Source organism: Nycticebus coucang, chromosome 8 (genome assembly GCF_027406575.1).
Source record: "Nycticebus coucang isolate mNycCou1 chromosome 8, mNycCou1.pri, whole genome shotgun sequence".
Lineage (NCBI taxonomy): Eukaryota > Metazoa > Chordata > Mammalia > Primates > Lorisidae > Nycticebus > Nycticebus coucang.
Genome location: NC_069787.1, coordinates 127470258 through 127490566, shown reverse-complemented (window position 1 = coordinate 127490566; position 20309 = coordinate 127470258). Strand labels below are relative to the sequence as shown.

At 44.6% G+C, this 20309-nt stretch overlaps 1 protein-coding gene across 10 annotated transcripts in view; it reads left to right on the top strand.

The window, feature by feature from the left end:
• Positions 1-10102, top strand: part of B3GALNT1 (beta-1,3-N-acetylgalactosaminyltransferase 1 (globoside blood group)) — a 33109-nt gene extending 23007 nt beyond the window's left edge. For all 10 annotated transcript variants that reach the window (XM_053599812.1, XM_053599816.1, XM_053599811.1 and 7 more), the window contains one exon: positions 7003-10102. In XM_053599812.1, the coding sequence (XP_053455787.1) occupies positions 7034-8029 (996 nt within the window). In that variant the 5' untranslated portion in view covers positions 7003-7033 and the 3' untranslated portion in view covers positions 8030-10102. The remainder of the gene's footprint in view (positions 1-7002) is intronic.
• Positions 10103-20309: the final 10207 nt, after the last annotated feature.

Here is a 20309-nt window from a genome sequence, read left to right as displayed (position 1 = left end):
AGTTTCTTGTAATATTCATTAAGGATTTTTTGGATTTCTGATGAGTCTGTGGTTATTTTGTCTTTGTTGTTTCTGATTGATGATATTAGAGATTTTACTCTTTTTTTCCTGATTAGGTTGGCCAGAGGTTTATCTATTTTATTGACCTTTTCAAAAAACCAGCTTTTTGATTTATTGATCTGTTGTATTATTCTTTTGTTTTCAATTTCATTTAATTCTGCTCTAATTTTGGTTATTTCTTTTCTTCTACTGGGTTTGGGGTTGGAATGTTCTTCCTTTTCCAGTTGCGTGAGATGTCCCATTAAGTTGTTAACTTCCTCTCTTTCCGTTCTCTTGAGGAAGGCTTGCAGTGCTATAAATTTCCCTCTTAGAACTGCCTTTGCAGTGTCCCAGAGGTTCTGATAGCTTGTGTCTTCATTGTCATTTTGTTCCAAAAAATTGGTGATTTCTTTCTTAATCTCATCTCTGACCCAGCTATCATTCAGCATAAGGTTATTTAACTTCCATGTTTTTGTATGGGTATGCAGATTCCTGTTGTTACTCAATTCAAGTTTTATTCCATGATGGTCCGAGAAGATGCATGGAATAATTTCTATTCCTTTAAATTTACTGAGGTTAGACTTGTGACCTAAAATGTGATCAATTTTGGAGTAAGTTCCGTGGGCTGATGAGAAGTATGTGTATTCAGTTTTGTTGGGATGAAATGTTCTGTAGATGTCTGCTAAATCTAAATACTGGATGGTTAGGTTTAAATCTAAGATTTCTTTGCTCAGCTTCTTTCTGGAGGATCGATCCAACACTGCCAAGGGAGTGTTGAAATCTCCAACGATTATGGAGCTGGAGGAAATCAAGTTACTCATGTCTGTTAGAGTTTCTCTTATAAATTGAGGTGCATTCTGGTTGGGTGCATAGATATTAATAATTGAGATCTCGTCATATTGAGTATTACCCTTAACAAATATGAAGTGACCATTCTTGTCCTTCCTTACTTTTGATGGTTTAAAGCCTACTGTATCTGCAAATAAAATTGCAACACCTGCTTTTTTCTGATTACCATTTGCCTGAAATATGGATGACCATCCTTTCACCCTGAGTCTGTATTTGTCTTTTAAGTTGAGATGTGACTCTTGTATGCAACAAATATCTGGCTTAAGTTTTTGTATCCAGTCAGCTAACCTATGCCTCTTTAGAGGACAGTTTAAGCCATTCACATTGATGGAGAGTAAGGATAAGTCTGGTGGAATTTTGGGTATCGAGTTTTTCAAAGGTCCAGTGGACATTTTTAATCCTTTCGCCAGTGTGGAAGTTGGAGTTTGATCCGAAGTTTCTGAGTGAGTTTACTTTTGTGGTATAGGATTGGGTTGGTCATTGTGGAGGATAGGTCTGAGAACATCCTGAAGAGCTGGTTTACTTATGGCAAATTTTTTCAACATATGAATGTCATTGAAGTATTTAATTTCTCCATCATAGATGAAACTCAGTTTAGCTGGATACAAGATCCTGGGTTGAAAGTTTTTTTGCTTTAGGAGATTAAAAGTTGATGACCAGCCTCTTCTTGCTTGAAAAGTTTCAGCAGAGAGATCTGCAGTTATTCTAATATTCTTACCTTTGTACGTTATAGTTTTCTTTCGCCGGGCTGCTTTGAGAATCTTCTCTTTCATGTTAACTTTAGTGAAGCTAATTATGATATGTCTGGGAGATGGCTTTTTGGGGTTGAATCGTGCTGGGGTTCTGAAGCTGTCTGCTATCTGAATTTCAGATTCTCTAGGCATGTCTGGAAAATTTTCTTTCATAATTTCATGTAGAAGGGCCTCTGTGCCCTTGGCTGCCACATCATCAGCCTCCGAAATTCCTATAACCCTTATGTTATGTTTTTTCGAATTATCTGAGAGCTCTCTGAGTGAGTGATCCGTTTTTGCTCTCCATTTCTCTTCCTCTTTGAGAGATTGGGAGCGTTCGAAGACTTTATCTTCAATGTCAGAAATCCTTTCTTCTGCTTGCTCCATTCTGTTACTGAGGGATTCTACTGTATTTTTCATATCTTTGAGGGCTGTAAGTTCTTGTTTCAGTGTGTCTAAGTCTTTGGTGGTTTTGTCTTTAAATTCGTTAAATTCTTGAGACAACTTTTGAATTTCTCCTCGAATTCCTAATTCCATTTTATTAATCTTGTCTACAAACCAAATTCTGAATTCGACTTCTGACATCTCAGCCAGTTGTTTATGAATGGGATCTTCAATCACATCTGCCGTATCTTTTCTTGGGGGGGTTGATCTATTCTGGTTATTCATGTTACCAGAGTTTTTCCGCTGATTCCGCCCCATGGTTTACTCCCTTTGGTTTTTCCCCTGGGGTTTTATCGAGGGCCCGTACAGTGTTGTGGCCTGAGAAACTGGGGCCCTGTCTGGTGTGGTGGAGCAAAGTGGTTCTGTCTTGTTTTCAGCTGGTTTCTGTTCGATCCTATTGCAACTTCTACTCTGGCTTGAAGTCTCAGCTGTGTGAAAAAATCAGCAATTAAGTCACCCCGCCTGCCCACCTCTGGCCCCAGTTGGAAAAGGAGAATCAAACCTTCCTACAATCGCACACCCAGGGCACCACCTGAAAAGTCCTCAGTCTATTAGCCCAGTTCAAAAGGTCCGAATCAACTGTCTCAATCGGCACTTGTCTCAGGTGGAAGGGTTCAAGAGGTCTCTGGGAACTGGATCACAGGGGCCTGGTGACTCCTCTGAGACAGCTCACCCCAGTGCAGCGTGGAATCAGGAGGAGCCACCCCGCAAACAGAGCAGTCTGGGAAGGTTGACGTCTCCTTCCCCACTTTGCCCCTCCGTCGGACCCAGTCACTGGTATCTCTGCAGATGGCTAATCCAGTTGCCTGCAGTGAACAGACACTCCAGGGGTTTGCACCTGCCTGAATCGCGAGGAAGTCTGCCAGGCCCCCGCAGACTGCCGCTATCTAGCAGGAGGAGATGGGGCCTGACATCTTTGAGTGTTTGATGCAGGTGATGGGAAGGAGGTGTTCACTCAGGCTTAGCCCCGTCCCTGATGGATGCTGCTAACAGAACAGAACAGAACAGACAACTTTGTGAGGTTCTGTCTCTGTTCCTGTCATCGCCTACAGGAGACGGGCTGTTTTGAGTTCAAACGTCTTTGCTGCTGGAGAATTGCGTCTGAACACCTCTCTGGGTCGGCCCCGCCCTGGAGGCTTCTGGGTTTGTGAGCCACCGGTGGCCTCCTCTGGTTGCCCAGGGAGACAGGGGGTGTGGCCTCAGAATATCCAGAAGTGAGCGTTCTGCCGTTAAAGAAAAAACGGCTGTTGATCTACCTCCAGGGAACTGCTGCTCTGGTGTGGGCACTCAGGCGACCCTTTTCTCCTCTGTCCCGCGCCCCAGAGTCAGCACTGAGCGGCTGCAGTTTGTGCTGGGTCCACACCCCTTAAGAGATCCCCCAAGAATCAGAACTCTTGGGGGATGGGCCCCCAGACCCGGATTGGGAGTGGGGCGGGGGGAAGCTAGAGTTTCATTCAGTTTCACGCAATACTACGGTCCGGGGAGGGCTCCTGCACTGCACCGCAGGGAAGTGCCGCCAAGGCTTGATTTCCCCTCAGCGGAGTGCCCTCTCCTTGCTCACGTGTCCCAGAGTCAGCGCTGACCTGACGCAGCTCAGGCACTGTGCACTCCCCTCGAGAAATCACCCAAGGAGCCGAACTCCGGAGGGATAGGCCCTCAGACCCCGAGTGAGAGTAGGGGCTCTCAGCTCTCAGCGGGGAGGCCAGAGTCTTATTCAGTCTTGTGCCCGGGGAGGGCTCCTGCACTGCACGGCAGGGAAGTGCCGCCAAGGCTTGATTTCCCCTCAGCGGAGTGCCCTCTCCTCGCTCACGTATCCCAGAGTCAGCGCTGACCTGACGCAGCTCAGGCACTGTGCACTCCCCTCGAGAAATCACCCAAGGAGCCGAACTCCTGGGGGATAGGCCCTCAGACCCCGAGTGAGAGTAGGGGTTCTCAGCTCTCAGCGGGGAGGCCAGAGTCTTATTCAGTCTTGGGCCCCGTATGCCCGGGGAGAGTTGGTGCACTGCACCGCAGGGAAGTGCCGCGAGGCGTGACTCCCCCTCAGCCCGGTGCCCTCTCCTCACTCGGCGCGCCTCAGAGTCAATGCTACCAGTCGCAACTCGGGGACTGTCCACTCCCCTTGAGAAATCACCCAAGGATCCGAAGTCCTGGGGGACAGGCCTCCAGACCTCAGTGGGCGGGAGGGGAGCGCCGGGGATTCAGGGTTGCCGGCAAAGGATTCCCAAAGTTTTATTCAGCCCTATGTCCGGCAGGAGAACGCCACGGCACCCCAGTAGGGGAGGTAGGTCCAGTTTTTAGAAGGTCTTTCCCGTGGAGTGTAGTGGGAGGGCCTTTAATTTCTGCCCGCTTGTTAAATTGTGGGGCTCCAGAGCCGGTCTCATGGGGGAGGGGGACTCCCGTCCGCTTGGTGGTGGATTTTGTACCTTTTGTTTGCGTCCTTGTGATCACAACTTGCCTCAGCGGTGTTGATGTGCGTTCTTCAGCCTTCTCTCTTGGTGAGGCTCAAGTCCACCAGGATACTTACTAAATTCCTGTCCCTTAACTCTCCTTCTGGACGGGAGCCTTTGTTGAAAGCTGGCTTCAGTCCGCCATCTTGTCTCCCTCCTCTGTTGGTTTATTTTCTTCATGGGTCCATAGTCACATGTTCACAGTTAGAAACCATAGCTTATAGGATACATAAAAACAATGTTTATAATAATATTTGCCAAGTTTTTTCCATTATTGAAGAGGTAGTCCGGCCTCTGTCACCCACGTGCCATTGTAAGTAGCACTGTTACTCAGGACCCTTTCCTTCCATTTGTTCAAAATTTGTTATGCTGATTCGTTAGAATAAGACATTTGCTGTGATAAATGTATAAGTTGGTGGCAGCTGAGATGTAAATGGTGCCCCTGAGGGTTGTGCAGTGCCCAGTAGCCAAGTGAGGAGAACACATGTAAAGGACGTGTTAAGAATGTCTGTAATGCTCTTTCTAGAACTGTTCTGTTTCAGTTTTTTCTAGGGACTGGCCATGCCTGGCTAGTGAGGGGATGGGGGGGTTGAGGATGAGGATGGATAGACCTAGATTTTCATCCTTACACTAATGGAGAAAGCACATCAGCACTTAGTGCCCACTGTCTGTGTCCCTGCTGTGGGCCTCCCTCTGTCTCTCACTGTGACTCCAGCGGGAAAAACTGTCTTTGCCAACAAGGTCACAGAGCGTCAGTGGAGAGCAGGACACATACCCAGGGGGAACCAACCCGAGAAGGGTTTGCTGAAACATCCCACTGTGTGTGTGGCCTGGAGTACAGAGAGCTTTCGAGAGCAGAGATTACAGGGCCCAGAAGTAGTCAGGGCAGGTGAGCTGTGGCCCACAGGGCAAGGAGTCTTAAGCCCTGCTGTTTTCATGTGCATGCAGAGGGGGGGTGCTGTGTGTCCAGAGACCCTCAGGCTGACCCACGGTAGAACCCTTAGCAGACCAGCCTTCCTGTAGGGAACTGATGTCCATCCTCCGTAGTAGACCTGGGCTTCCCAGGAGCCCACCCCCAGATGGGTGTGGCTGAAAGGGCAGCTATCAGAAACCCCTCTGCCCACCCTTGCTCCTGCTTTTGATCTGTCCCTTCATTCTAAGCAGTCTGTGCTGTGCCAACACGTGGAATTACACAGTGCCTCAAGATTCTTCCCCCACCTCCTCCTCCCCACTTTGGTGTCCTTCTGGCCTGCTCTGTGGGCATAGATGTCCGGCGCTCACTCACACGCGACTGTCCTTATGCTGATGCCTGTGTCCTGGTGCAGGGAAACCCAGGCCCAATGGGATCCCAAATTGTAAGCCACCCCCAGGCTTGGGGTCTGCAGCAGTGCCGAGGCCTCTCTGTTACTCTGCATGTTCTGCGTCTGTTTTCTCGTCTCAGTCAGAGGCTCTGTGTAAAAGCAGATGTCACACGGGCGTCCAGCCTTTTCTCTTCTCTGTTGCAGATTGCACAAATAAGAGCTGCCTTGGGCCAAACGTTAAATACACAAACACTAATGAAAGCTGAGGAGTAAAAAAATGGTCTGTGCATCGTGCCTGCTTTCTGTGCTATTATCCCACACCACAGATAAGCAGAACAGTCCTCAGATAGTCAGCACGCGGCCTGCAGGCTGCTGGCTGGACCCCTGGGTCTCGAGGAGGTTCCATTGCGCGATTCTGACCTGGTTGGCATGCAGTTTCTGGGTAGGCTGGAAGGGGAGTCACATGAAAGCTCCGTGCTAAGGAGAGGCCTGTAAGTACTTTCTATCCAAATGGCACTGAGTTTAGCCAGTGAGGAGGTGAAGAGGGGGTGGTATTTGGGGCAAGTGACAGCTGTTTTATAGTCAGCATTTTAAAACTCAGGAGATGCTTATCCTGTTTGTGTCTGGAGGACTTGCCTTTCAGGTGAAGGGTGTCCCCTTTTATCATACCCTGGTCAGCTGTCACCATGAAAAGGATACTGGTCGCTCCAGGGCTTCCCTTGTCCACATCGGGTCGCACAGCTGAGGAAGGCCTGTGGTTGATTTAGGCAGGTCACTAATATCTCTTTGCATTAAATCCTTCCTTTTTTTTTCATGGTGGTAAAGGAAAGACACCATTTTATTGCAGATTTACTTTTTAACCTTCCATTACCCACCTCTCCCTCCAGACATCTAGGACAAAATTATAGATCATAATTAACAATCATTTGTATAGAACAAGAAGTATTCGTTTTCCCAAAATAATCAAAGGCTGTGTTTTAATCTTGGTCTTGACGTAAAAAGCTGAAATTCTCTCTCTCTCTCTTTTTTTTTTTTTTTTTGCATATAGTTAAATGAAGGTGATTCTGGTCAGGATTTTTGCTTTGGTGGTTTTATTCTCCCCTTCTTTCTCGTTGAGCGAATAATCAGATATCATTTGCACACGTGTTTTTGGGGGCAGGACACTAACTCAGTGTTGGGTGCATCTTCCAGACCCCGTGGCTCACGTGCTGAGCAGCTCTGGATGGCCTTGGAAGTCTTGCCCGCCCCTCCGAGTAGGATGTCCCTGCGATCCCTGAAATGCAGCCTCCTGCTGCTGTCGCTGCTGAGTTTCCTCGTCATGTGGTACCTCAGCCTTCCCCAGTACAACGTGATAGAACGTGTCAACTGGATGTACTTCTTCGAGTATGAGCCGATTTACAGACAAGACTTCCGCTTCACACTCCGGGAGCATTCCAACTGCTCTCATCAAAACCCGTTCCTGGTCATCCTGGTGACCTCCCACCCATCAGATGTGAAAGCCAGACAGGCCATCAGAGTGACTTGGGGTGAAAAGAAGTCTTGGTGGGGATACGAGGTTCTTACGTTTTTCTTACTAGGCCAGCAGGCCGAAAGGGAAGACAAAATGCTAGCATTGTCCTTAGAAGACGAGCACCTTCTCTATGGTGACATAATCCGGCAAGATTTTCTAGACACGTACAATAACCTGACCTTGAAAACCATCATGGCATTCAGGTGGGTAACTGAGTTTTGCCCCAATGCCAAGTACGTCATGAAGACAGACACTGATGTTTTCATCAATACCGGCAATTTAGTGAAGTATCTTTTGAACCTAAACCACTCAGAGAAGTTTTTCACAGGTTATCCTCTAATTGATAATTACTCCTATAGAGGATTTTACCAAAAAAACTATATTTCATACCAGGAGTATCCTTTCAAGGTGTTTCCTCCCTACTGCAGTGGGTTGGGTTATGTCATGTCTAGAGATTTGGTGCCAAGGATCTATGAAATGATGGGTCACATAAAACCCATCAAGTTTGAGGATGTTTATGTCGGGATCTGTTTGAATTTACTAAAAGTGGACATTCATATTCCAGAGGACACTAACCTTTTCTTTTTATATAGAATCCATTTGGACGTCTGTCAGCTCAGACGTGTGATTGCGGCCCATGGCTTTTCGTCCAAGGAGATAATCACTTTCTGGCAGGTTATGCTAAGGAACACCACATGTCATTATTAATGTCACATTCCACCAAAAGCTAGGGAAGGGCAGGACACTTGGTGGAAAGTGTGGAAGTTGGGACTATGGGAAATTCGTGGGAAGGTCAGGGTACCGGCCTACCCTGGGCTCAAACCCACGAAGAACCCAGAGGCTGGAGGGTTCAGCTTCACTTGTGATCTTTTTTGACAAAAATCAAGTCAGACCCTTTTAAAGATGATAGAGGAATTAAATATCTCAAAATAAAAGTGGACGTTTTTGTTAATGAAATGAATCGGAGCAAATAATTTCAACATGTTTTTCTCTAGGCTAGAATTTCTTAAAAGGGTTTCTCCAAATTATAAAGCTCATTAGTTCATAACAGTAAAGCAACGTAGAGTTTTATTTATGGAGCAATCTAATCACTTAAAGGATTCACATAGATCTTTCGTGGATACCTAATTTTAAAATGTAGTTCTGTGTCAAAACTTAATTGAAGTTACACTGGACAAAATTTCGTTTTTTGGTCACGTGGAACGTACTTGAAGATGTTGCAGTATTTTAGAGTTAATTATTTAACATTACTTTGAATTTTCTGACTGTGTAACTATTTTGATGGTTTCAATATTGTACAAATAGAATAGTGAATAGTGGTTTACGTTGGACGTTTTCCTTGTTACTCTGCTGATCGGTTTGTTGCTGATAGTCCCATGAATGTAAAGCGATAGGTTGTTTCTCCGTACCAGTAATCTCTTGACTTTGTTCAATATTTTACTGTGGTAATGTAGAGAAGAATTACAGCAAAAAAAATCTGAATTAGTGTCTTGTTTTTCTAAAGTATAGTCCCCAGTGTTTTTAGATGCCACTTCATCTGTCTCATTTTTCCACTTGGAAATTAGGGATAATTTAGAATGCCAAGCAGTAGATTTCCTTTTGCAAAAGGACCCTGAAGGAGAGAGAGAGAACCTAATGGTCAGAATGTTATGGAAAGAGCGTCAGATTCCAGTAGTTGGGTTGTAAAGAGGAGACTGAAAATCCAAGTTTATTATCAGTCTGCCCTGTGTGATTTTGTGAATAAAGAGAAAAAAAAAAAAAAGGAAAAAAGAACTGCTGCTAGTTTCTCATTAAGATGCAAGCCCCAATGTGCTGTCTGAAGTCAAATCTGATGTAAACGTCCTGCTTTCGTAGCAGTTCGTTTCTCAGTAGAAGTGGAGATGGAGCTTTGCTGGACCTGCTGGAAGCAGGTCACAGAGGCTCCCCTTTCCCTGGGCCTCCTGGGATTATGCGGTTTCCTCGGAGAGTTGATACAGGCAAGTGACTCCTTTTCTCTGAATTACATGACGGTAGAAGATCAGATCTCTTGTCAGGAAATACAAACTTGAAGCCTGTGGTCAGCTCTTGTAATACTCAGATATTTATAATTCTCCTATGTGAAAAACCGAACTTCAGTTAAAAGCATAATGCATGGAGCAGACACGCTGACTCTCACCTGTGATCCTAGCACTCTGGGAGGCTGAGGCAGGAGGATCACTTGAGCTCAGGAGTTTGGGGTTGCCGGGAGCTAGGCTGAGGCCACGGCATTCTATCCCAGGTGACAGAGTAAGACTCTGTCTGAAAACAAAAACCCTCCCTATAATGTATGGTCTCTAAGAAGGCTATTTATGTTTCCTGGGCTCAGCTCTGACCCAGTTATAATAAACTCAATTAAATAAAATACTCTGTGGAACCAATATATGCCCTTTCTAAGAACCATCCATATGGAATCACTTTCTTTAAGACAGACAGTAGTGATTATTTTTGTGCTATGATTAGATTTGATGGGTTCTGCAGAAGATTATACTCATGTGCTGTGTGACAACATTTTGGTCATTAATGGACTGCCCAGATCACAGCGGTCCCAAAATATTCTAATGGAGCTGAAAAATTCCTACTGCCTGGTGGTGTCAGAGCTCTGGGAATGATGCTGGTGAACACACCTGTGCTGCTGTCACACATCACTCTATATAGTACATAATACTTGATAATCAATGACTGTGTTACTGGCTTATGTGGTTCCTGCACTTATTATTGTTATTTTGGTGTGTACTCGTACTTATTAAAAAAAAAAAGTTAACTGTAAAACAGCTACAGCCTGGTTCTTCATGGGGGTTTTCCAGAATAGGATGTCCTCATCATAAGAGGTGACAACTGCCTGTGTGTCCTTGTCCCTGAAGACCTTCCAGGGGGGCATGATGTCAAGAATGAAGAGAGTGACGCTGATGATCTGACCTGTGTAAGCCTAGGCTAATGTGCGTGTGTGTTTTAAACAAAAAAATTAAAAGTTAAGAGAGTAAAAAATTAGAAAAAAGCTTATGAAATAAGGATATAAAGGAAAGTTTTGTATAGCTGTACAATGTGTGTTAAGCCAAGTGTTATTATAGAACAGCCAAAAAGCTAAAAATTGAAGCTTATAAGGTCAGAAGTAAGTAAAGGTGAATTAATTATTGAGGAAAGGAAAATTTTATTTAGTCTACCCTAAATGTACAGGGTACAGTAATGTCCTCGGCCACCCACCATGCAGTCACACAGGGCAACTTCAGTCTTGCAGGCCTCATCTGTGGTAAGAGCCCTATACAGGTGGACCATTTTTTAAACTTCATACCATATTTTCCCTGTACTTCTTTTATGTGTAGATACACAAATGCTTATCATTTTGTTACAGTTAGCTACAGTGTTCAGTATAGTAACATGCTGTCCAGGTTTATAGCCCAGGAGCCGTAGGGTGTCTGGGATAGCCTAGGTACCCAGTGGGCCACACCGGCTAGGCTGAGCAAGTACCCTCTGATGTCCACAGGACAAGATTGCCTGACGACACATTTCTTACAACTCTCCATGTGACTGCATATTGCTGTTTGAGAAGTTAATTTTTAGAGAGACCTTGCTTTTTCTTTTTTTTAGACCAGATCTTCTTGCTTTTTACCCTGGTTAGAGTGCAGTGGCATGATCACAGCTCACGGCAACCTCAAACTCCTGGGCTCAAGCAATCCTCTTGCCTCGGCCTCCTGAGTAGCTGTGACTTCAGGATTGTGCCCTTATGCCTGGGTGATTTTTCTATTTTTTGTAGAGAGAAGGTCTCACTCTTGCTCAGGTCTTGAACTCCTGCCCTCAACCAGTCCGCCCACCTCGGCCTCCCAGAGTGCTGGGATTACAGATGTGAGCCATGGCCCCCGGCCTAGAGAGAACTTTTAAAAGAAATAAAGGAAATAATTTCCCTTCACTTTTAAGGAAAAAAAAAAGTAAAATGTGAATAATTTGCAAATTTCAGAAGAGCGTTCCTTCTGAACTAAAGATTGGTGCCTAAAACCTCTCTAAAAAGTTGAGTGATTGTGACAGACGTCAAGGGTGAGTCAGTACGTTTCTTGTCCCTAACTACGTGTTTTCTAAGCTTTCAAGTGCTGAGTGTCAGTCAGCTGTGTCATTAAAACCATGACCACTGGTAGGGAGCCAAGCCAGCAGCTTTTTGACTCTCAAATCTCAAAGTTTAACACTGGGCTGATTCTAGCCCATCTGCCACCACCCTGCCGCCCCCATGGTCTAACACACGAAGGCTCGCTCACTCATTTGGCGTGTCTGTGAGCACCGAGTTTGTGACCCTTGCCTATTAGCTGTGCTACATGACAGTGCAGCGACTCCGGGGCCTCCGAAGGGGACGGCAAACATGTTTCCTTTCGCTCATGTTGCATTCCAGAGCCAGCTGCCACCCTGCTCCGCGACTACCCTTCCCAAAATGCAGGCTGACAGGCCGCCCTCCTGGAGCACCTTCACACAGACGGAAGGAGAAGACGAGCTGGATGAAGCACAGTGGTGTAAACCTTCCCTAGCTGGGACAAATCCCTTGCCAAGGCTGGTGGAAGTGGATTCCTCTCACAGGACATAACAGCAGCCGGGGCGGTGGCTCATGCCTGTAATCCCAGGCATGAGCTGTGGATTGCCTGAGCTCAGGAATTGGAGACCAGCCTGAGCCAGAGCGAGATGCCATTTCTACTAAAAATAGAAAAATCAGCCAGGCGTTGTGCTGGGCACCTTTAGTCCCAGCTACTCAGAAGGCTGAGGCGGGAGGATCGCTTGAGCCCAAGAGTTCGAGGTTGCTGTGAGCTATGATGCCATAGCACTCTTCCCAGGGCAACAAAATCTCTATCTTACAAAAAAAAGGAGGGGGCGGGGGCGGAAATAATGCAAGGTGTAGCATGCAGGACTGCCTTGCTTTCCAGGATGGGGAATGGATAGCTGTCTCCAAGTGCTGTGATCTTCATACCTCATGTGGGAGGGAGGCGGAGCTCAGGGCCTGCGCTGCAGGGGTTGGCTCAGGTACATAAGAGCTTTTCTGGCTCACTTGGAGTCAATGCGTGGGCTTTTGGTCCTTACTTCCCCCTCTCCAACCTTCCCTTGGCTCTCCCCAAGTGACCTTGACATGGCCATGTTCCTGGCAATTCCCCAGGTGCAGAGTAGCCAGGGCAAAGCTGCTTGTAACAAGTATTTCTGAGCATGGAGTGGGGTAAAGCGCTTTTCTCTTGGGGTCTGCTAGTCAGTTGTTGCAGGGTTAAGGGAGAAAGGCTTCTCTGTAGAGCTGAGTCCTTTCAGCTCTATAGAGAAGGAAAGGACTCAGCTCTACAGAGAAGGAGGGTGAAGTGTGGGAAATGTGAGCCTGTCCTGCCACCTGGGGGGTCTTACAGCCTTTGGTCCACTAGAAATTGATCTCTGTGTATTCAAACCAACTGCTCTGGGTTTTGTGAGCTGAAGACCAACTCACGGAGACTCCTTCACTCTGTCTGTCAGCTCCCTGGTTATTCCATGTGTGGCTAATAGGGGACCAGACCTTCCAGAAGCCCATCAGAATAGGCAGCTTCTGCTGATGAGGCCTTACTGGTAGGAGGTGGGAGCCAGGGGAGCTCTCGGGGGACTGGGCAGTCCCTTGTCAGAGTTTGTGCCCAAGCCATCTCCTGGATTTTGTAAGAAAAAGAAGGGTCATGGGCGCCGGTCCCATATGCCAGAGGTGGCAGGTTCAAACCCAGCCCTGGCCAAAAACCAAAAAAAAAAAAATAAATAAAATAGAACAGTGTGCAAAAAAAAAAGAAGGGTCAGCAAAGGTGGACACCATCACCCTGTATTTAGACGGAATGTTAGAAAGACACGAACCCGCACTTGGACAGTCCCCGAGTCTTGGTGTGGTCACACAGCCAGGGATATAGCAAAGCACAGACTGGAGCTGGCAGAGGTGTAGATTCTTCCCTCCTCTGATTTCCAAGCTCCTCTGTGACACGGAAAGGGCTAAAGGGGTTTATGTCTTCTCTCCTCTGATTTCCAAACTCCTCTGTGACATGGAAAGGGCTAAAGGGGTTTATGCATACTTTTCTTCTGAGACAGAGTCTCACTCTGTTGCCCAGATTAGAGTGGCATCGTCATAGCTCACAGCAACCTCAAATTCCTGGGCTTAAGCCATCTTCCTACCTTAGCCTTCCGAGTAGCTGAGACTACAGGCATGTGCCACATGCCCAGCTTCTTTTTCTATTTTTAGTAGAGACAGGGTCTTGCTCTTTGTCAGGCTGGTCTTGAACTCCTAAGCTCAAGTGATCCTCCCACCTCAGGCTCCCAGAATGCTAGGATTGGAGGTATGAGCCACCACGCCCAGCCTATGCATAATTTTCCACATTCCAAAAGCTAAGTGGAATCCATACATTTGCCAAAGCTAAAGAAAATATTTTGGTTGGCTAACGTTTAATCACCTGGGACAGTAGACCTGGTGGACTTAATGCTAAACAATAGCTTGATTGTGGGGTATTTTTTGCCTGATTAATAAAATGGAGAAACTAATTTAGTGAAGTGTAGAGTTGTGGGCAGTGGTTCACTGAGAAGGTCGAAGGGCAGCAGATGGGATCTTTGCAGATGGGAAAAATCCTGGGGACACCTGTTCTTTGATAAAAGGATACTGAGATTCAGTGGGGTCATGCCAGGACTAGAATGTCTAGACCCAGCCCCACTGCTCTGAGTTAGGGTGCCCTGAGCGAGTTTGGTGTGCCTCAAGAGAAACTTCCTCAGTGGAATTTTAGAAATTTCCAGAAGAGATTTCTCCTGGTTGAGGGATTAGAACGACCCCTTTGTAACAATGAAAATACACCCTGCATATCAGGTATTTACATTACGATATTGGAGCCTATTGTCCCCAGTGGCAACAGGGTCCACTCTGCTCGCTTCATAAATGAGAAGCTGGAAAACTTCTGGCTGCTAGTAAACTCACAGTGAAAAGACTGGACGCTCTGGACGCAGGTCTTGTGGTTCTTCTCTCTGCCAAGGTTTCTGTGATTAACTTATTCAAAAAAGTTTCTCAAGGTTTCAGGACAAGAGATTTGAAAAGCTGTAGATAGACGTTAACGTGGTGTTCAGAAGTCAAGTGGTAATGAAGTCTGCCTCCCAGGCTGAGGAGAGTGGCTACTTCACTTTCATTATTGAAGCTCCTTTTATGGACCTTTAAAATGTTTTGCATATTGTTTTTCTTTCTCCTTTATTGAACGTTAACATATAAACTAAGTACCTTTTTCTTGTCTTTAAGACAGAGTCTCACTGTGTTGCCAAGCCTGGAGTGGCTTGGCCTCAGCCCAGCTCACAGTGACCTCAAATGCCTGGGTCCACATGGTCCCCCTGCCTCAGCCTCCCGGAGTGCTGGGGTGACAGTGAGCCACCTAGCCCAAAAATAAAGTAAAATTTTTTATAAAGCATTTTACATGTAGAAATAAATTTTTATATTTCTCAATCTTAAATTTGAAAGCATGGAGAGTAGGCAATTATTGTTTTGCCTGCCAAACTCCAAAAAGATCTGAGAATTGTCTCACCCACCAGCTCTAGTTATACAGTTAGTACAGTTACTGTGTTAATACAACAGGGCCCAGGCTGTGAGAACTTGCTCCCTCCCAAGATCCCAGAACCCTGGATCCACTTCTATTTCATGCTGTCTCCAAATTTTGCAGTATTTCTTCCTGAATCTTGAGAAACCTTTGCAGAGGGATGTTCTGTTGTGACCACTGTCCCCAGGGTGTGTCATTGCTATCTCGCTGGCTCCGTACACAGCTAAGTTGACCCTTATTACCTCATACAGATTATATGACAAACTTTTTTTGTAAGTTATTATAAAGCTAGGTAAAAGTTGTGTTCTTTTAAATTAACAATAAACATTTTTTGTTGCATATGTGTGTATACATTTTTAAAAATTACCTTGTTTGCCTCAGTACCCATAGCTCAGTCATTAGGGTGCCAGCCACGTGCACCAGGGCTGGTGGGTTCAAACCTGGCCGGGGTCTGCTGAACAACAACAACAACAAAGAAATAGCTGGGCATTGTGGTAGGTGCCTGTGGTCCCAGCTCAGGGACTCAGGCAAGAGAATCACTTAAGCCCAAGAGTTTGAGGTTGCTGTGAGCTGTGATGCCACACACTCTACTGAGGGTGACATAGTGAGACTCTGTCTCAAAAAAAATAAATAAAAAATTTACCTTGTTTATTCCTGTTCCAGATGAAAGCACCAAAGTCTCAATATCTTCTGTCCCCTGCTTTGGTCTTATCCTCCACCCTGGGTTGTTTCTTTGCTTTCTATTTAGAATCCCAACTCAACCATTACTCTAACTTAAAAGCATAGAGAAATTATAAAATTCCAGAACAGACATTAGAATGGAAAATGATATCTAACCAAAAGAAAATAATAGAAAGTAGTCTCGTGTGTAGTGGCTTTAACGTGTTTGTTTGCTCTAATCTTGTCATCGAGGGTGGATTTTCAGCTGTTCGTTTTGTAGACAAGACAGAATCAACTATTGCATGAGCACATTAGTCTCTCTGAGGCTCATTCTGCCCCAGCACAGAGCAAAACTACTGGAGTGACATGCCGGGGATCTTGAGTGACATTTACCGCTCTGCTACAGCTAACACTACACCGAACTGACATCGTAACTATTTCAAATGTCTCTTGGAGACAAAAACAGAATAATAGGTATAAAAACCTCTGAAGAGTGGCAAGAGGAATGAGCTTTTGCCAAGCTTTGTTGTCTTTACCACAGAGAGTTTTCTGGTAAGATAACATACCAGAAAGCTTGATTGATTTGGGCGTTTGACCTGTGATTTGTTTATTCAATGTAAATGGAAGATTCCTAAAAGAAAATATTGCTAATAAGTTATAGATCCTGTTTATAGATATATATATAAAATAAATAATCCTGTGTGATTTTTAAAGTAGCACAAAAAATGCTGATGAAAAAATTTTAATGATATTAAAATGAGTATAATTAAAAGTGTATACAAAGTCACTATCTCAAAATCCGGCAGATTAAGAGATCAGAACTTTCAAGACCTGATATTCACGAAGAACACGACTCAGTAACAGTTCTCCTTCCCGTTTTCCCTCTCTCCCCACTTTAACCTCTCCTCCTTTCCTTCCTTAATAACTGAGCTCTACCTATGGCTCTAATCTTACCAAATCAGAAATTGGCTTAATTTAATTCGATTTTCCTTAAGTTATTATCATTAAAAACAAAACAAGAACCCCACTTCTTATCACAATGAGATCTTTACCCTCTCTTAACATTCATTCCCCAGCATGTATAGGAAAGAATTATACAAAATTCAATAGGATTCCTGTGCAGTTTGGCCGTTGCTGGTGTTACTTGGATAAAGAAGCCACTGGCATTGAACAGAGATGTTTGGGGGTGGGGGGAAACAGGCAGGCAAAGAATTAGAAAGAAGTGATGGCTTCTGTGGTTAAAAATAAAGAAGTCTGGTGTTTAGTTTTTCTTAGCTGTATAAAAAATAGATGTTGCTATTTTTTGTTCAAATACAAAACTTAAACTCCATGCCTAGACCCTGGAATATGTAAAGTAACTATAGACACCAAGTTGATAATTTTAAAAATCTGGCATTTAGTCTTCTGTTCATATTGGAAATCAGAAAGTAATTGTGCTCCTGGAATATATTAATTTTCTATAGAACAGATGCACTAATTTGTATCATCAGGAACACTGAAGGCACCCCGGGTGTGGGCTCTGTTCCGTCAGGTTGTTAGACTGTGTAGTCTCTTGGGAAGGAAAATAAAAATAGGCCATGAGAGCTGTTCTCATTCTTCCCTGTTTTCTTTCTCTGTAATTCTTTTCTTCCTCTAGAAGAATCCTGGAGGAAGAACAGACTACAGCTGAACCCTTTAGAGCTGCTGCCCCGCTGGGTGGAGGCTTCCAGTGGTGCCCCCACTGCGACACCCCCTCCCTGGTCCCCAGAGGCCTCATGTCTCACCTGCCCACTCTGTCCTTTGGAGATCAGGCGAGCTAGTAACACAGCTAAAGTTGGCCTGGGTATGAGCAAGAGGTTCCCATCCTCTTAACATTCACTCTCTTTTGTGAAAGAATTACTCTAACCCTGCTCCGTCCTTGCAAATCCAAGCCTATCTGAGGAAGTCATGAAAGATGCCAGTGTTCATCCCATTCAGCCAGTACTGAGTGTTATACTATCTGAGGCCTGTACGTGGCTGGTGGGGGACAAAGATGACACCTGAGTGCCCACCACCAGATGCACTCACTCAGACAGTCACTGCCTGGCACGTGGTAGGTGCTCACATACACGCAAAATTAATACAAAGAATAAAATGTATAAGCTCACTATGGCAATAATAGTGACTTTCAAAATCAAATCTCGTATGGCATATCAATCTGTTATAAATGCAACAATGCTTCTATTAAAAAAAACTTACATTTTGCTTTTCAGAATTATGTGAGGGGAATCAACTGTTTATTATTTATTTATTTTGAGAGAGAGTCTCACTTTGTTGCCCTCGGTAGAATACCATGGTTTCGCAACTCACAGCAAACTCTTGGGCTCAAGTGATCCTCTTGCCTCAGCTTCCTGAGTAGCTGGGACTATAGGCACTCATCACAACACCCTGATATTTTTAGAGATGAGGTCTCATTCTTGCTCAGGCTGGTCTCCAGCTCGTGAGCTCAGGCAATCCACCTGTCTTGTCCTCCCCGAGTGCTAGGATTGTAGGCATGAGCCGCCTCTCCCGGCCTCAACTGTTTTAATTACTATTTTCCAAGGTTGTCAGAATAATTATTCTTTTGAACTCACTACAATGCATTTTTGTCGTTTTTGTTTTGTTTTCTTCTCCTGGCTGTCCATGGGAATGTCGAGGTATTAACAAACAGATTTCCATTCCATGATCTGAACAGCAGTTCTGTAAGTGCCATAAATCACAACCATTTGCGTCAGTAATCAAAGAGTAAATGGAAGGACAATGTTGTAGATGTTAGCAATTCAATGTGAACGTGCATTTCTGGTAAATTAAAAAGGGCAAACACTACTTTTTAGAGCAGAAGCAAAAGTCACAGGTTTTCTCGTCTGTCATATTTACTCCATTTTCTGCACAATGTATATACGTTCCTGACATAAAAAGATAATCAAAATAATAAACACAGAAAGGCTGCGTGGTTGTGGTCTTGGGGCCTAAGTGAGAGGAGAGTTCTCGTTTGGTGTCCCCTGGTTCCAGCTTCGCCCCACACCCCAGCATTTCCACCTTTTCATTACTTCCCTGAGCAGTTGCCCTTTGTCCTCACATACGCTAAGACGGATGGGAGTTTAAAACTTAACGCAAGAGACATCTTTTTCTTGGGCTAGAGATGTCTAATACATCATTTCTACAGGAATAATTTCTTTTCAAATTATATGAGCACATTACCCTTTGCATTATATGGGTTAGAAAACTCTCTGAGAAGGAAGAACACCTGGTACCTGTAGCCCAGTGATTAGGGCGCCAGCCACATGCACTGGGGCTGATGGGTTTGAAACTGTCCCAGGCCTGCTAAACAACAACATAATAGCCGGGCACTGTGGCAGGCACCTGTAGTCCCAGCTCCTTGGGAGCCTGAGGCAAGAGAATCACGTAAGCCCAAGAGTTTGTGGTCTGTGAGCTGTGACGCCACGGCACTCTACCAAGGATGACGTAGTGAGACTCTGTCTCAAAAAAAAAAAAAAAAAAAAGGAAGAAGAACATTAAAATACCTTGTAGTTTGTTTTTGTCTGTTTTAAACTGAATACTTGCTAGCATTCATGCTGGCATTTGGGAAATTAACAGTATGTTAAAACTCTTCAGTTGTAGCCATGATGATGTTGATCTGATTTCCATTTTTTGGGGGCACTCTAAAATGGAAGGCAACCATTAGCTTTAGAATCTCTTAAGATTCTAAGAGACACATTTCCTTTTCAAAAGGGTAAAAATTTGAAGAACTCAAGGTGAGATCATGTCTAGGATTTGGAAAGTGAAGAGAGCAGTGAAGGTGTTTGGGACAGCAATGAATGAGCCACTGACTATCCATCTCCGTTGGGAAACACGCGGTGAGGGCTGCCATCGACTAACCTGACAAGCAACTTGGGACATTCACCTTCTCACTTCAGTAAGACTATGAACATCAAAAGCATTACACAGTGAAATATAATGCCTCCTTTCATAACTTAAAATACTTCCTTTTAATTATTCTCCCTTGATTTTGGCTTATTTTGTTAAAAATGCTTTTATTTACATTTTAACTTTGAACACACTGGAAATTAATTTTGCAATTTTTTTTATTAAAAATTGTTCCAAACTATTTTTCTTAAATGTGAGTCTGCCTGTGCCTTCAGTCCTTTTTTTTTTTTTTTTTTTTTTGTAGAGACAGAGTCTCACTTTATGGCCCTCTGTAGAGTGCCGTGGCCTCACACAGCTCACAGCAACCTCCAACTCCTGGGCTTAAGCAATTCTCTTGCCTCAGCCTCCCGAGTAGCTGGGACTACAGGCACCCGCCACAATGCCCGGCTATTTTTTGGTTGCAGTTTGGCCAGGGCCGGGTTTGAACCCGCCACCCTCAGTATATGGCACCTGTGCCTTACCGACTGAGCCACAGGCGCCGCCTGCCTTCAGTTCTTTTAAAGGGAAGCTTTAAAATGCTGTCTTCACTAAAACATAAGCAAAGCATTAGTCAGTACTCTAAGGGAAGCCTATTTTTTGAATGGGTAAAAAGTGGTAACTAATTTCTACTGATCTGTGTGCGAGTGTCAGAGATCACTATCAGATACAACCAGTGTACAGTAAAAGTCTGATAATCCAGATTTCTGATAAGCTACTTTCTACATCTCTAATGTCTTGAGTTTTTACCCCAGTTCTTGATTACTCTTTCTACCTCTGTTACTGCATTAACATGTTTGAATTATCTAATTAGAATAGAAATAGTCTGAGATAATGCACCACATGTTTCTGAAATGACACAGGACAGAAGGTGATGAGAGCGT